Raw genomic sequence first — 17,219 nt, forward strand, 5'->3', positions numbered from 1 at the left:
CCCTCCCCTATTTTCTGTGCCTTAGGCTGAATCAGCTGATTTCATCTTTCTGCTTGGACGGCTCCTTGTTGATACGCCTAATATACTAAATTTTATGCTTGCTTGCTAATGTGTATATGCACCTGCTTTTCTAGACTAAGTTTCTAGAGGGCTGGAATCACACTTCCATCTTTTGCAGGCTCAGGACCTAATGAAATACCTTTTTTTTTTTAAGAGTGGGATCTAATTATTTGCTGAATTGAATGAATAAACAACTCCCTCTAGTCCCATACAGCGGGATCACCACTGCCTTGAATCCCGAGTCCCTGATGAGGTTGGCTGTGAATGTGCAATCCAGGAAGCCTTTCCTCCGGGGCTGGAAGCCTCCTCCAGGCCCTTCCTACCCAGCACCCACATCCTCACCCCTGCTCTCAACATCTCTAGGCATGGTTTTTCTGCCTTTGAAGAGGGTTTTCAGCGTAGAAGCTGCCTTTCTTGGCCTGCTCCCTCCCTGAAGGAGTTGTCTGAGACACTCCAGACAAAGAAGCTATTTGACCTTCAACTCCACCCACCGGTTACCACCCTCCTTCCCAGACTGATCTGATCTGGGAGCCCACAGACGGCTGGACATTCCTCCTCACCAGCAGGGCCCCATAGGCCCCTGGAAGGGCGCGGGGAAGGGCGGGCAGCCCCCTCCAGCCCTGGCCATCCCTGCAGTGGCAGTTTTACACCCATTGGAGCATTTGTTCTCCTCTTTGCAAGCAGCAACCCAGGAGGAGAAAGGCCCTTGAATTGAAAGCGTCTATTCTCGCCGTGGCTCAATAGGCTAATCCTCCACCTTGCGGCGCCGGCACACCGGGTTCTAGTCCCGGTTGGGGCGCCGGATTCTGTCCCGGTTGCCCCTCTTCCAGGCCAGCTCTCTGCTATGGCCAGGGAGTGCAGTGGAGGATGGCCCAGGTGCTTGGGCCCTGCACCCCATGGGAGACCAGGAAAAGCACCTGGCTCCTGGCTCCTGCCTTCGGATCAGCACGGTGCGCCGGCTGCAGCGGCGGCCATTGGAGGGTGAACCAACGGCAAAGGAAGACCTTTCTCTCTCTGTCTCTCTCTGTCCACTCTGCCTGTCAAAAAAAAAAAAAAAAAAAAAGCGTCTATTCTCATCGCTGGCCTCAGCGAGGTCACTCTGAGGAAGGGGTTCTGGGCTGCCACCAGGGGGACAGAAAGCTGGGGAAATACTGCTTTTCCCCCACCCCCATTCGCTTGGGAGCCAGCTGCTCACAGGTGTGGAAATAATTTCCGGTTCACTAGTTTCTCACTTTGGGCAAGAGTCTGCTGGGGCTAGACTCCTGTGTCCGTTGCAGCCGAAGCCACAGGCCTTCTCCGTGCACACCATGTGTCCTCTCTTCACACCCCGTGTCCTCCCTTCACATGTTCTGGTCACTACATCTGATTCCTCCCGGGAGGTGTATTGTGGGCATCCATCTGCCCCCAGCGCAGCCTGGAGTTTCTCCCATGTCTGCTGACCTCTGGTGGTGACGGGGTGAACTGTACCCTCCCTTTCTAGTTAGTGGCCCGCAGGCAGGTAATGGTGCATATTTTCTCAACGATCCAAATATTAAGTGAAAATATCTCTTTTACTGCTGAATTTTACATGTTTTTTTCAGGAAGCATGGTGTATTACAAAGAACAAAGCCTGGACTTCAGAGTCAGATTTACCTAGGTTCAGATCCGACTTGACCTTGGACAGCCTACCTAAACTCACTTTTCCTAACTACCTGTGCAGGAGAAGTGAGATGATTATCAAGGAATAGACGTAGCTGCACCCTAGCACATGGTGTGTGCCCAGTAAAAAAAAAAAAAAAAAAAGAAAGAAAAGAAAAAGTTAACCTTTCAATAATGATGTGATTTTTAACTCTGGGGAATTTTATATCCTTTCTAATTCCTGAGTTTGGAAGACTAGAACTCTGGGCTGTGAAGCTGCTCTCTGCCCAGAGACCTTCAGATGTTACCCCTGAATGCATGGTTCTAAGGTCTTGACATGGCTTTGGTTTTTCTAAGCCTGAGAAGTGGCCAACAGGGCCCAGCACCCTCTCAGGGTCAGCCAAAGGCAGCGGATTGAAGTCAGGCATCGCCAGGCTCTCAGCCGGGCCTCCACGGCCCCTTCCTCCCACCATGCAGAGGAAAGAGGAGGTGGCTGAAGCGAGGAGGATATGAGATTGGTTCCCGCTCCTCCCTTTCTTCCTCTGCTCTCCCCCCACCCACCCTCTCCCCCACAGCAGCCTTCTCCCGGGAGACTGGGATAGGACGGAGGGGGCGGAGTTGGGGACTGAGGGACCTGAAGCCCCACAGTGCCCTGTATGTAAAGGGAGCGCTGGCCGCGCTGGCTGGTGCTCTCCTGCAGCGGCTGCCACCCTGCGGTAGGATGCTGGGCACTCTGGGGCTTTGGGCACTGCTTCCTGCGGCTGTGCAGGGTAAGTGCCCACAGAGAGGGGCAGGGTATTTCCCATCACCCCATGCGGGGAGGGGGCACCGTGAGGAGAGGGCGACAGGGCTGGATGAGTGAGGGTGAAGGGTAGACCCATGTGTCCAGATGGCGGGGTTCAGGTTCCAGGCCTCGGCTGACCCCATGTCCTCCTGTGGCTTCACTCTAGTGACCCTGGGCTATGAAAATATATTTATATATGTATGCTTTGTCTATCCTTTTGGCTACTGTTTTTGCCCCAGCATTCACTCCCGTTTTGAATCCTCTCCTTTCCCCATCCTGGGCCTCAGCACCCCCAAACAGGAGGACCTGTGTGTTCTTTGAGGCCCCTGGAGTGCGGGGAAGCACAAAGACACTGGGGGAGCTGCTAGATGCAGGACCAGGGCCCCCCAGGGTTATCCGCTGCCTCTACAGCCGCTGCTGCTTTGGGATCTGGAACCTAACCCGAGACCAGGCACAGGTGGAGATGCAAGGTGAATGGCAGGTGATAGCTAGGGTGGGGGCGGGCGGCGCTGAGGAGGAAGGGGGAAATGGAATGTGTGGAGGGAAAGAAAAGCCCACGTGAGTGGGAAGGGACGCCTTTGATAGAGAAGGGATTTATCCCAGACCCCGCTGTGTTCTCTCCCCCACTCCTTCTCTCTCTCCTCTTCCCCGAATCCCAACCCGTCAGGATGCCGAGACAGTGACGAGCCAGGCTGTGAGTCCCTTAGCTGTGACCCGAGCCCCCGAGCCCGCGCCAGCTCTGGCTCCACTCTCTTCACCTGCTCCTGTGGTGCTGACTTCTGCAATGCCAACTACAGCCATCTGCCTCCTCTGGGGGGCCCTGGGACTCCTGGCCCCCAGGGTCCCCAGGCTGCCCCAGGTAGCTACAACCCAGGGGTACTGGAACCCCGTGGGGGTTGGGGCCTAGGTTAGCATGAGAGGCAGAAACAGGGCCAGTTCTCACCCTACCTCCCTGCCCCAAGCTTTCCTCCTCCTGGCCTTGGGAAGTTGGTTGCCCTGGTGACGGGAGATAAGGGGGCTGGCGACCAAGGTGGGGGTGGGTTGAGAAGCAAGCTCGGTGAGGAGGGGAAGAAGAGCCGACCGCAGGGTTTGGGGCAGGGCTTGCAGGCTGGTTCTTGCCTTCATGTGCAGGTGAGTCCCCCTGGATGGCACTGGCGCTGCTGGGGCTGGTCCTGCTGCTGCTGCTGCTGCTGGGCGGTATTGTCGTGGGTACTGCTCTGCCCCACCCCCCGCCCCAAAGTTCCAATCCCTCTCCAGGCACCTCTCACCCCGACCCCTGACCTCTCACCAAAACTCCCGCCCCACAAAAGCCCCTTCCCGGTCTCTGTGCCCGTGTACCCTTGACCCCACGGCTCTTCTCTGCCCCAGCTCTGCTCCAGCGAAAGGCCTACAGGGTGCAGAGTGGGCCAGAGCCAGAGCCAGACTCAGGCAGGGACTGCAGTGAGGAGCTGCCGGAGCTGCCCCAGCTGTGCTTCTCCCAGGTGCCCCAGGGAGGGAGGCAGGGCTGGGTTCTTCTGGGTCCTCCTGGAGGTCGTGCTGGGGAGGAAGCCTGGCCCTGGTTCTAGCTCAGAGGTCCACACCCAGCACAGGTTCCCCACCAGGTCATCCGGGAAGGAGGTCACGCGGCAGTGTGGGCTGGGCAGCTGCAAGGGGAGCTGGTGGCCATCAAGGTCTTCCCCCGGAGGGCCGTGGCCCAGTTCCGAGCTGAGAGAGCCTTGTATGAGCTGCCGGGCCTGCAGCACAACCACGTTGTCCGATTTATCGCTGCTGGCCAGGGGGGACCCGGCCCCCTGCCCTCTGGGCCCCTGCTGGTACTGGAACTGCACCCCAAGGTAAGCACCAAGGAATGTGTGCCTATGTGTTTTTTGTTTTGGTTAGTTTTTTGAAAGTCAGAATTACACACACAGAGAGGAGAGGCAGAGAGAGAGGTCTTCCCATCTGCTGCTTCACTCCCCAAATGGCTGCAACGGCTGGAGCTGGGCTGATCTGGAGCCAGGAGCTTCTTCCAGGTCTCCACATGGGTGCAGGGGCCCATGGACTTGGGCCATCCTCCACTGCTTTCTCAGGCATAGCAGAGAGCTGGATGGGAAGTGGAGCAGCCGGGACTAGAACTGGCGCCCATATAGTATGCTGGCACTGCAGGCAGCGGCTTTTCCGGCTACGCCCACAGTGCTGGCCCCGCCTGTGTGTTTATACGGGGTTAGGGGTTGCACGGAAGCTAGACCCTAGCCACACTTCATCTTTTGCTTCATATTTTCTCTAAAACGCTAAAGGTGATTTTTCTTTTTTATTACACAAATTATACATGTTAATATTTTTAGTCCATATATTAGATACAGCAAGGCAGAAATTAAAACATTCCCAACTTTAAAGAAGAAAATCATTGTTAAAGAAATACCTCCAAGGCAGCCCTTGGAACGCCTGCATCCCTTGTCAGAATGTCTGGGTTTGAGTCCAGCTCCACTTCTGATTCCAGCTTCCTGCGAATGTGCACCCTGGGAGATACTGATGACTCAAGTACTTTGGGTCCCTGTTACCCATGTAGGAGACCTGGATGGCGTTCCTGGCTCCTGTCTTCGGCCTGGGCCAACCCTGGCTGTTGTGGGTATTTGGAGGAAAGTGAATCAAGCTGATGGAAAAATCTCTCTGTGTGTTCCTCTGGCTTTCAAATAAATACAAAATAAATAATGCTGTGGCCAGCACTGAGTACAGCACCAGCATCCCATATGAATGCCAGTTGTAGTCCCGGCTGCTCCACTTCCGATCCAGCTCATTGCTGGTGCACCTGGGAAAGCGGTGGAGGATGGCGCAAGTCTTTGGACCCCTTCGCCCATGTGGGAGACCCGGGGAAGGCTCCTGGCTCCTGGCTTCAGATCCACTCAAGCTCCAGCTGTTGCGGCCGTTTGGGGAGTGAACCAGTGAATGGAAGACCTCTCTCTCTCTCTCTGTCTCTACCTCTCTCTGTAACTCTGTTTTCAAACAAATAAAACAAATCTTTAAATAAAAAAAAAAAAGGCAGAAATGCCTCCAAGCATTGCCCTCCAAATTTGCTCATGTCTTCACTCAACAACAAATACTTACAAACTATAGGGCGAGCACTCGATACCAAGAAGAACAGTCACTGCCTTTACAGATTTTCTAGTTGGAAGCAGAGGTAGAAATGGATCGAGTGAAGAAAAATAAGAGAGGAATGTTGTGTGTTCTAAGTGCTAAAAGAGAGGGCCATGATCCTGTAAGAGAAAATACGAGGGGGAGATCCAGAGCAGCAAAGGCGGAAGACCAGCTCAAGGTCTGAAGCTCTTCCTGGAGTCCATGCCTTTTCCCCATCTACTTTGCACTATGCATTGCATAGGAAGTTTCAACACATTTTTTGAGGATTTATTTTATTTATTTGAAAGGCAGAGTGACACGGAGGGAGAGACAGAGAGAAAGAGGTCTTCCATCTGCTAAATCACCCCCTAAATGGCCACAGTGGCTAGGGCTGGGTGGTCAGGCCAAAGCCAGGAGCCAGGAGCTTCTGGGTCATCTGCTGTTTTCCCAGGCACATCGGCAGGGAGCTGGAGCGGAGTGGAGCAACCGGGATTCCAACTGGCGCTCTGATATGGGATGCTGGCATCGCAGGGGCAGCTTAACCTGCTGGCTCCGAGGCGTGCTTTCAAACTTAACCTCCACAAATGCGCTATAAAGTAGGAGTTATGATCCACCCGGGCCCAGGAAAGGAGAGTGTTTGCCTGGTATCCGGGTGACCAGAGGGCTCCCCTCTTATCTGTGCTACTTCTCTCCTGTTTACCGCTCCGTCTGGGCTGCCTGTTTCTTCCCACGTTTCCACTGTAGCCCCGCCTTTCCGGTTTAAGTTTCGGTGCCCACATGCTGCCCTCGATCAGCTCCTCCACCCCTGGAATCTTAAATTCTGGAAAGCCCCCTCTCTTCGACCTCATGGCTACTGGCCCAGCCCAAAAAGCATTGTTTGTTTAAGCTTCTCTCTCTGTCCCCCACCCCACCCTGCAGTGTTAGTCATTCTTATTCTATGCCCTTAACACTGAGTGCGGGTTCCTATCCTGGGGTTTATTGCACACTCTATACTTTATGGGACTGTTATCTCTCACCGGACCCTGGGCATCCCAGTGTCTGAGCAAACTGCTGGACGCAGGAAGTGTTTGCCGTTCGTGGAATGAGGAACTCTCTCCCTGCTATTGCAATTTGCTCTTCTCTCACCCTTCCCATGGGCTCTGGCTGCCTCAGGCCAGCCGGGTCACGAGCAATGGCCTTGCACAGCTCATCCAGCCTCCTCTGTTTCCGTCTTTGTCCTCTGAGTCAGGGTAGGGTGGTGGTGGACAGTGAGCGATGCGTGAGTCAGCTTGGATTCAAGGTCCACGTTCTCACTAACAGACCTCAGAGAAGTCAGTTTCACTCTCTGTAAATCTCATCCGTCACGTGGAGGCCCTAGGAGCACCCACCTAAGCCACAGGGAATGCTCGGAACACCTGACCCACACTTGCTGCTTGTCACATTAGTCTGAGGCTCACTCTCACTCCCCCTCCGCTGCCTGTGTCTTGGTCTGGATGTGTCCCGGTGTCTGCTGGGGAGATGCAAGGGGGGGTGGTGGTGGAGTGAACTGATGTCTGTTCTCTAGGATGGAGCTGTGTGTGTCCCATCCTGCCCTCTGCTTCCTCCCCCTCCACTCCAGGGCTCCCTGTGCCAGTACCTGAGCCAGCACACCAGTGACTGGGGAAGTTCCCTGAGGATGGCTCTGTCTTTAGCCCAGGGCCTGGCATTTCTCCATGAGGAGCGCTGGCAGGATGGTAGGTGAGCTGGGAGCAGGGAAGCAGCCACACTGTTAGGTTTCCGATGCTTCCTTAGCTTGGAGGAGACCCACTGGGTTACAAGAGAAAGAGATCTGTGACCTTGAACCTCGGGTTTCCTCACAGGCCAGTACAAGCCTGGTATTGCCCACCGAGATCTGAGCAGCCAGAATGTGCTCATCCGGGAAGATGGGTCATGTGCCATTGGAGACCTGGGCCTGGCCTTGGTGCTCCCTGGTTTCGCTCAGCCCCGTGCCTGGGCCCCTCCGCAGCCCCGAGGCCCAGCGGCCATCATGGAGGTGAGTGCCCTGGGTAAGGGTGAGGCCCAGGGTGCCGGATGGAGTCTTTGGGATAGAGCAGCAGGATTTACAATGTGCAGGATGTTTGCTGAGTCTGGAGCTGGGTGCGGGGGAGGTTCAGTGCAGCAGTGAGGGGCCCGGCAGAGGTGATTCCTGGCCCTCCACACCGCCTTCTTCAGGCCGGCACACAGAGGTACATGGCGCCAGAGCTCTTGGACAAGTCTCTGGACCTACAGGACTGGGGCACTGCCCTCCGGCGAGCCGACGTCTACTCCTTGGCCCTGCTCCTGTGGGAGATCCTGAGCCGCTGCCCGGATTTGAGGCCTGGTATGGATGGGGCGGGGGGGTTGGACCCCTCCCCTGGTTCCCCTTTGACCCATTTTAGGGGCCAACCACGTCCTGACCTTGTTCTCAGAAAGCTATGACCTTTTTCTCCCTGGCTTTTCTACACGGAAGGGAAACTGACCCCCCTCCCTGCCACCTTCCCCCAGACGGCAGACCACCACCCTTCCAACTGGCCTATGAAGCAGAACTGGGCAGCGCCCCCACCACCTGTGAGCTGTGGGCCCTGGCAGTAGAGGAGAGGAGGCGCCCTGACATCCCATCCTCCTGGTGCTGCTTTGCCACAGTAAGAGGTCACAGGCGGGTGGCCTAGGGATCTGGAGCAGGGGGGGCTGGGCGTGAGCTTCAAGGACGCCCCTGTCAGGGCCAAGTTCATCTGCTCCTATCTCCTCCCATATGCCCCACTTCCTAGTTCGCATTCAGCTGGAACTGGGCAAACTTGCTCTTCTACCCTAACACAGCCTGCTCCCTGCACCAGAGACCCATGACATTGTCCCGCCCAGCCTTGTGCAGTCTCTCCCTCCTCACTGCCACCAGTTAGCCCTGCTCCTCAATCCTCCCCTCCAGGAAGCTCTCCCTGCCTCTGTTCCTGTCCCAAGGTGCCCCCTCCCTGGCTCTCTGCCCCAAGGTGCTGGCTCTCCTAGCACACGGGAGCCCAGGATTCAGTGAAGTTTGCTCCTCGCTCTGGCCTGTATATCTGTTTCTGCTGCGAGGGGGACGCAGTAAAAGCCAGTTCTAGGGGCAAAGGGCCTGCAGATAACATCCTAAACAGGCTGCCCCTCTGCTACCTGGTCTGTCCGGTTAGATGACAGAAGCCAGACAGTGGTTGTAAAAGACCCTGGTTGCTGGAGGGGAAGGAGGGTGGATTTGCTATTAGCAAGTTGAGCTATCTATGCAAATTAGCTCTTTTGGAGGAAAAGTGGACCCTCTGGAAGGCTCTCAGGCAGCTGTCTCCGCGAGAGGGAGAGGAGGGAGGCTCCAGGGAGAAACAGCAGCGGCACTGAAAATGCCTGTAGCCTTGGAGCCACTCAAGCTCCCGGGGTCAAGCCTGCCTCCTGCTCGCTCCCCCAGGACCCCGGCGGGCTCAGGGAGCTGCTGGAAGACTGCTGGGACGCAGACCCGGAAGCGCGGCTGACGGCCGAGTGTGTCCAGCAGCGCCTGGTGGCCCTGGTTCATCCTCAGGAGGCCCAGCCCTGCCCAGAGGGCCGTCCACACAGCCACCCAGAAGACTGGCCCCCTGCTTCTGCCCCTGCCCCTGCTCTCCTCCCCGGCAGCCCACAGCCGGGTGCCTGCCACTTCGGTGTTCAGCAAGGCCTTTGCTCCAGGAACCCCGGAGCTGCCTGTGCCAGTTCTGACGTGTAAATAAGCAGTTTGTGTGTAATCTACCTGTAAACGTAAACATGGCACTGGTATACCTGTCTGCTCTGCCTCTCCACTGTTTTCCCACTCCCCAATCTGTTAGGCAGGAAGCTGGAAATTGAGCCTATGTGTGTGTGTGTGAGACAGGCCTGAAGACCAGCACCCATTGCAGAAGCCCCAGAAACCCAGCATCTTGCACTTCAGAGTCCTGCCCAGACCCTGCTAACCTCCCAGGTGGTCCCAGCCCTTCCCTCAAGGCAAACTCCCAGGAGAATTCTCTCTCCTCAGGACCAAAGGGGTTACCTGATCTGATAACACAGGGCATAAAACCTTCACAGAGTCCCCTTGCCAGCAAACCTGGGGAGGAATTTGCAAATTTTCACTCAACAAACCCTTCCACCAGGGCTCCCCCTTCTTTGTCCTGGAGGAGAAAGGGAGGTGGGTAAACAGACTCCCTTAAAAACCTAGGGAGTCCAAACTGACCACGCACTCAGCCCTCTGCCTCTCTGCCTAGCCGCCCGCCTGGCCTGCCCAGGTGTATTCTCTTCATTCAACCATGTGACCTTGCTCTTCCCCTGAGCGCTCTCTGTCTGTCCCCTCCATTTTGACAGATGCCCTGTCCCCAATAAACCTTATCACTCTGCTCTCTGTCTCATGCCTGAATTCTTTCTTGCGTGAAGAACCGTGGCCTTTGCTTCCGTGGCCTTCCCCCACCCCGTGACAAATCCACTGACCCTCTGGTGGGCACTCAGTCCACTGACCCTGACCGTGGGCAGATGCGCACAGGAAGGAAATAAAGTCCACTCTCCTAACTCACACCCTTGGGACTGCCTCCCTTCTGGTGATCCTGGGACCCTCCCTTAGCTCTTCTTTTCCTTCTTTGTCAGCGCTTATTTAAACTGTGGGATGAGGCTCATGTTAGGTGCTGGGGAAAGAGAGCTGAACACAGTGAAGTCACTGCCCTGAAGCTGCCCAGAGACCTGCAGTCCACCTTGCTGGGTTCTGTACAGTGTCCTGGGAGCACCAGGGGAGGCCTGAGCAGGAAGCGTTCACGGCCCCGGGACCATGAGGGGGTCTGGACCTAGCAGGAGTGCAGGGTGCAGAAGGGGGTGATCCTGGCCCAATCAGAAAGGGTAGCACTGCAGGAAAACCAAGTAATCCGGACAACACAAGTGTGGGGGCGTGATGGGAGTGGGGGAATGTGGAGGCCAGGCCTGCGCGTGCTGAGGCGCTCAGCCTCCATTTCTGTGTCTGTGCCTGTTTTCCCCTAATCTAGGCTAACTTACCACTCTACAGCTAGTTAACAAAAAATTTTTTTGTTTATACTTTATTCAAAAGGAAGAGAGACAGAGACATAGATCGTCCGTCTGCTGGTTCACTCCCCAAATGCCTGCAACAGCCAAGGCAGGGCTAGGCTGAAGCCAGGAGCCAGGAACTTAATCTGGGTCACCCAAGGGGGTGGCAGAGACCCAGGCACTTGGGTCACCATCAGCTTCCTCCCAGGGTGCCCATTAGCAGGAAGCTGGAACAGAAGTAAAGTAGCTGGGACTCAAACCAGGCACTAAAATAGGGGCTGCAGGTGTCCCAGTGGGCATCGTAACTGCCAGGTTAAATGTCTGCTCCTCCCTTGGATATGTTCTAGATACAACTTTTATGTCTCTGCTCAACAGTCTATTCGTGTTTTCCATGACACTTCTGTAAACATTATTTACAGAGGCGAAAACCACTATGCAACAGTTTGGATATAGTTTGAATGTTGAGCGTCCTACAAAGGCCTGCCTGTTAGACTTCACACACACACACACACACACACACACACACACACCCTGGGTTGGGAGGCGGTGCAAGCTTTAGGAGGCGGGGCCTAGTGAGAGCCCCTTAGGACTTGGGAGCGTGCCCTAGGAAGTTAATTGTGTGTGACCTCTTAAGAGAGCCCTTAAGCCTGAGTCTGGTCCCACTTGCTCTGCTCCCTCTCCGCCTCTGCCCATGTTCTACTATTGTTAGGAGCTTCTTCTGGGTCTCCCATGCAGGTGCAGGGGCCCAAGGACTTGGGACATCTTCTACTGCTTTCCCAGGCCATAACAGAGAGCTGGATATGAAGTAGAGCATCCAGGACTCAAACCAGTACCCATATGGGATGTCAGCACTGCAGGCAGCGGCTTTACCCACCATGCCACAGTGCCAGCCCCCACACAACTTTTAAATAAGGAGGGGACTGGAGTTGTGGCACAGTGGGCTGATGTCAGCATCCACCCATTTCCTCTCCCACTGGCCGCCCCGCTGCCACTCCACTTCTGATCCAGTTCCCTGCTGATATGCCTAGGGAAGCAGAAGATGATGCCCCAGGTACTTGGGCCCTGGATAGAATTCCTGGCTCCTGGCTTTGGCCTGACCCAACCACAGCCATTGTGGCCAGCTGGGGAGTGGAGCAGCAGATGGAAGACCTCTCTCTCTCTCTCTCCCTCTCCATCTTTCCTTGTCTCTATTGCTCTGACTTTAAAATAAATACATAAAATAATTTTAAAATTATGTTTAGGACAACTCCATAAATTATGAGAAAAAGATAATGCGACATGAAAAGAATATATAAACATGATGATGAACATGAGGCTATGCTACAAAAAAAATAAAACTATGACTACAAAAGGAACAGATCCATCCAAATAGAGGGGCATTTTACAAAGTACCTGCTCAGTACCACTCAAAACTGTCAAGGTGGGGCTGGCTTTGTGGCACAGCAGGTTAAGCTGCCACTTGCAATGCTGGCTTATCATATTGAGTCCCCGCTGCTCTGCTTCTGATCCTGCTTCCTGCTAATGCTTCTGGGAAAGCAGTGGAAGATGGTGCTAGTACATAGACCCCTGCTACCCCTGTGGGAGAATTCCTTGGCTTTGGCCTGGCCCAGGCCTGGCTGTTGCAGCCATTTGGGGAGTGAACCAGTACATGGGAGAGCCCCTCTCTCACCTCCCAACCTCTCTGTCACTCTCCCTTTCAAATAAATAAATAAATCTTAAAAAAAGAAAAAAAGTCAAGGTCATCAAAAACAAAGTCTGAGAAATTGTCACAGCCGAGAGAAACCTGAGGAGTATGATGATTTGATGTCATGTGTCCTGGACGGACTCCCACAACAGGAAAAGGACATCAGGCAAAAACTAATGAAATCTGAACAAAGTATGGGATTTAGTTCAAAATCACATCTCAACATTGGCTTGTTCATTATAACAAACATACCAATCTAGAATAAGGTGTTTATAACAGGGGGAATTGGGTATATATATCAAAACTCTGTACTAGTTTCACATTTTTTTTGTAAATCTAAAACCATTCTATGGGCCAGCACTGTGGCACAGTAGGTTAAGTCCGTGCCCATGACGCCAGCATCCCATATGAGCACCTCAAGTCTGGCTGCTCTACTTCCCATCCAGCTCCCTGCTGATGCACCTGGGAGCTCCTGATGGAACACCTGATGGAGTCCCAGGAGCCTGGCTTTGGCCTGGTCCAGACTGGCTGCTGCGGCCATTTGGGGAGTCAACTAGTAGACAGAGGATCTCTTTCCCTCTCTCTTGCCCTCTATGTCTCTCCCTCTCTGTCTCTGTTACTCTGTCTTTCAAGTAACTGGCTGTGCCAGTCCGAAACCAAGAGCCAGGAGTTTCCTCCGGGTCTCTCACATGGGTGCAGGGGCGTGTTGTAGTATGTTATACTGAAGAAAAGCCAGAAAACCTAGAGTATAATCTTGGCTCTCCTTACTACACTGTGAACACTGTCTCTCTCTCTCTCTCTCTTAAAGATTTATTCATTTATTTGTTATTTATTTATTATTATTCATTATGTGATCATAGAAAACCTGGCGTATAATCTTGGCTCTCCTAACTATGCTGTGAACTCTCTGTCTTTTCTTTTTTAAAGATTTATTCTTTAAGTTATTTATTTCTCTCTCTCTCTCTCTCTCTTTTTTTTTTTTTTTTTTTTAAGATTTATTCATTTACTTATTTGAAGAACATCAGTGAGAGAGGGAGAGTCAGAAAGAGATCTTCCCAGGTACATGAGCAGGAAGCTACATCGTAAGCGGGGCCGCAGGGGCTGGAACTGGGACTCTGACATGGGTTGCCTGGATGCCAGCGTAGCGAGCAGCTGCTTACTCTGCTCTGCTACAGTGCGGACCTCAACTGTGAACTCTTAGCTAATTTCATTTATTTAATTTTCTAAGGAAGTGAGGAGGAATGATTCTTTAATTTGTTCTCCACCCTATAATCCCATGATTCAGCGGGAAAATATAAAAATCCCAATTTTGACGATTGCGTCACCAAATCCAGTATTTGCCATGATCAGTGGTTATCTGCTTGTGGAGATGCATTATGTGTGTTTAAACTTTTCAGAAAGTTGAAAACATGAATCTCTGAATAGGGGCCAGCATTGGAGGACAGCAGGCTAGTTGGCCACTTGGGACACCACATCCCATATGGGCGCCAGTTTGAGCCCCAGCTGCTTCCACTTCCAGTGGGAGATGCCAAAGCACTGGGGCTCCTGCCTCCCATGTGGGAGGTCCCAGACGGAGCTCCAGGTTCCCAGCACTGGCCTCGACCAGCGTCAGTAGTTGCAGCCATGTGGGGAATGAAGCAATGGATGGAAGACCTCTTTGTCTCCTCCCAGCTCTCTCTGTCATCCTGTCAAGTAAGTAAATAAATCTTTAAAAAGATACACAGTGTCTATGCAGGATAGTTCATAAATTTCTATAAAAAGTACAACTATGGCCGGCGCCGCGGCTCACTAGGCTAATCCTCCGCCTAGCGGCGCCGGCACACCAGGTTCTAGTCCTGGTCGGGGCTCCGGATTCTGTCCTGGTTGCCCCTCTTCCAGGCCAGCTCTCTGCTGTGGCCAGGGAGTGCAGTGGAGGATGGCCCAGGTGCTTGGGCCCTGCACCCCATGGGAGACCAGGAAAAGCACCTGGATCCTGGCTCCTGCCATCGGATCAGCGCGGTGCGCCGGCCGCAGCGCGCCGGCCGCAGCGGCCATTGGAGGGTGAACCAACGGCAAAGGAAGACCTTTCTCTCTGTCTCTCTCTCTCACTGTCCACTCTGCCTGTCAAAAAAAAAAAAAAAAAAAGTACAACTATGTGAAATGACACGTATAGGGTTAGTCATTTCAACATCGTTTTTAATTGCAAAAGATTAAAACTAACATAATGCACATTGATGGGGGATTGGTCAGGTTAATGATTATATACTGTACAAAAGAATAAAATGAAGTTGTAAAATACTGAGGACAGGGGTCAGTGCTGTGGCACAGTGGGTTAACGCCCTGGCCTGAAGTGCCGGCGTCCCATATGGGTGCTGGTTTGAGACCCAGCTGCTCCACTTCCGATCCAGCTCTCTGCTATGGCCTGGGAAAGCAGTAGACGATGGCCCAAGTCCTTGGGCTCCTGCGCCTGCATGGGAGACCCGGAAGAAGCTCCTGGATCCTGGCTTCAGATCGGTGCAGCTCCAGCCAGTGTGGCCTTCTGGAGCATGAACCAGCAGATAGAAGGCCTCTCTCCCTCTCTCTCTCTCTCACTCTCGCTCTCTCTCTCTGCCTCTCCTTCTCTCTGTGTGTAATGCTTTCAAATAAATAAATTAATTAAAAAAAAAAAAAAACTCATTGTGACCTTCGAGGAGCTTCCATTTCTCACCCTCTAGGCTATTAGAATGACAGCAGCCAAAGGACAGTAAGGAATGTTGGTGACGCGCTGGAGAAACTGGAACCCTCATACATTGCTGGTGGGGCTTTAAAGTGGTGCAGCTGCCTTGGAAAGCATTCTAGCAGTTCTTCAAAAATGTTAAACACAGAGTTACTCCATCCTCCAGCAGTTCTACTCCTAGGTACCTACCCAGCAGAACACGAAAAAAAAAAATTCAAGTGCGCGGTAACTGCCTTAGTCCATTTTCTGAGGCGGGGCAATTTATACAGGAAGAGGTTTGTTCAGCTCATCTACCTGGAGGCTGCGAAATCCAAAGGCATAGAGGTAGCCATGGTCAAGGTTTCATAATGTGAAGGTGAAAGGGCCAGCAGGCAAGTGAGTGCATGGGGAAGACGCAAAACTTCTGGGGCCAATATTTTTTTTCTAAATGAAAGTTATTTATTTGAGAGCGGGCTCCCATCTGCTGGTTCACCCCCACAATGGCTGAGATTGTGCAGGGCCGAAGCCAGGAGCTGGGACTTCAACTCAGTTCTCCCAGGTGGCTGAAAAGAACCAATTATCTGGGCCATCATTGCTGCCTCCCAGGGTCTGCATTAACAGGAAGCTGGAGTCCGGAACTGGAGCGTCTGCTATGGAACCCCGGGCCCTCTGATATCGGACCCTGGCTTCTTTCCTGCTGGGTTAAATGCCCGTCCCAAGGACAGGCTCACCCTGGGGAGAATGAACCCACTCCTTTGAGAAAGGCATCAAGGCCTTGTAAAGGCCCCCCCCCCCCCCCGCTGTATGACGATTACATTTCAACCTGAGTGCAAACCATATTCAAAGCACTGATTACTGTATAAATAAAATGCGTGCACCCACACAACAGAGCAGTATTCAGCACTTCCTTTGTGTAAAGGGAAGAAGTGCTGATTTATGCTGTAGTGCAGGTGAACTTGAAAACATGATGCTGAATGAGGAATTCAGACACGAAAGACCGCATATTCCAGGATTCCATTACAGGAAATGTCTAGGATAGGCAAATTGGTAGAACGTTCCTTTGTGGTTGCTTGGGGCCTAGGAGGAGGAGGGTAGGGGCAGGGAGGTGAACAGGGATTGATGGATATTGGGATTTCCTCCAAGGGAGATGAAATGTTCTAAAATCACCCCTCCAATAGACTGATTATATAAAGCATTGGATTGCGTAATCTGAGTGGATGAATTGTGTGGTATTTGAATTATATCACAATAAAGCTTCCTAAAATAAAGGAATGGGGTGGGGAGGACTGTTCTATGGCACAGCAGGTTAAAGCCCCAGCTACAGCGCCAGCATCCCATATGGGTGCTGGTTCGAGTCCTGGCTGCTCCAGTTCTGACCCAGCTCCCTGCTAATGGGCCTAGGAAAACAGTAGAAGATGGCCCAGGTCCTTGGGTCCCTGCACCCACATGGGAGACCCAGAGGAGGCTCCTGGCTCCTGGCTATTTGGGGAGTGAACACAGCAATGGAAGACCTCTCTCTCTCTCTTTCCATCTCTTTCTCTCTCCTCTGTAACTCTTTCAAATAAATAAAAAAATTAATTTTAATTTAAAAAAAAGGAATGGGGCAAGCATTTGAGGCATTGGTTAAGGCACTGCCTCACCCGCATCCTGCATCAGAGTGCCTGGATTTGAGTCTCTGCTTTGCTCTCCATTCCAGTTTCCTGTTGATTCACACCCTGGGAGGCAGCAGATGGCTCAAGTATTTGGTCCATGGCACCCATATGAGAGATCTGGATTGAGTTCCTGGCTCCTGGATTTGGTCTGGCTCAGCCCTTGCAGTTATGGCCATTTGGGTAGTGAACCAGCAGATGAAAGATCTTTCTCTCTCTCCCTCCCTCCCTCTGCCTTTAATTTTTTTTTTTTAATGAGAAAAACGGGATAGTTGGAAATGTTTAACTTCTAAAAAGATAATGCACATATAGGAACATTAATAATTTCAGGGACCGGCGTTGTGGCATAGCTGGTATAGCCACCGCATGTGATCCTGGCATCCCATATGGGTGCCAGTTTGTGTCCTGGCTGCTCCACTGTGCTCCAGATTCCCACCAATGGCCTGGGAAAAACTCTGGAAGATGGCTCAAGTGTTTGGGCCCCTGCTACCTACGTGAAAGAGCTGGATGAAGCTCCTGGCTCCTGGTGTTGGCCTGGCCCAGTGCTGGCCATTGCAGCCATCTGAGGACTAAAGCAGCAGATGGAAGATTTCTCTGCCTCTGTCTCTCTCTGTCCCTCCCTCTCTCTCTGTAACTCAGCCTTTCAAATAAATA

General features: G+C 52.9%; 1 protein-coding gene across 10 annotated transcripts; it reads left to right on the forward strand.

Annotated features, from left to right (window-relative positions):
* Positions 1-1,116: 1,116 nt before the first annotated feature.
* On the forward strand, positions 1,117-9,907 carry AMHR2 (anti-Mullerian hormone receptor type 2). 10 transcript variants are annotated; one of them, XR_016215650.1, is made up of 11 exons: positions 1,117-2,447; positions 2,749-2,931; positions 3,129-3,320; positions 3,593-3,670; positions 3,830-3,942; positions 4,051-4,293; positions 7,149-7,267; positions 7,390-7,562; positions 7,742-7,889; positions 8,054-8,190; positions 8,976-9,907. XR_016215650.1 is itself a non-coding variant. In XM_089306791.1 (11 exons), exons 1-11 carry the CDS (start codon positions 2,399-2,401, stop codon positions 9,264-9,266), a joined length of 1,722 nt encoding a protein of 573 aa, XP_089162917.1. In that variant the 5' UTR covers positions 2,270-2,398; the 3' UTR covers positions 9,267-9,907.
* Positions 9,908-17,219: the final 7,312 nt, after the last annotated feature.

This window comes from Oryctolagus cuniculus, chromosome 11 (assembly GCF_051225735.1).
Source record: "Oryctolagus cuniculus isolate XC-2025 breed Fujian yellow rabbit chromosome 11, ASM5122573v1, whole genome shotgun sequence".
Taxonomy (NCBI): domain Eukaryota; kingdom Metazoa; phylum Chordata; class Mammalia; order Lagomorpha; family Leporidae; genus Oryctolagus; species Oryctolagus cuniculus.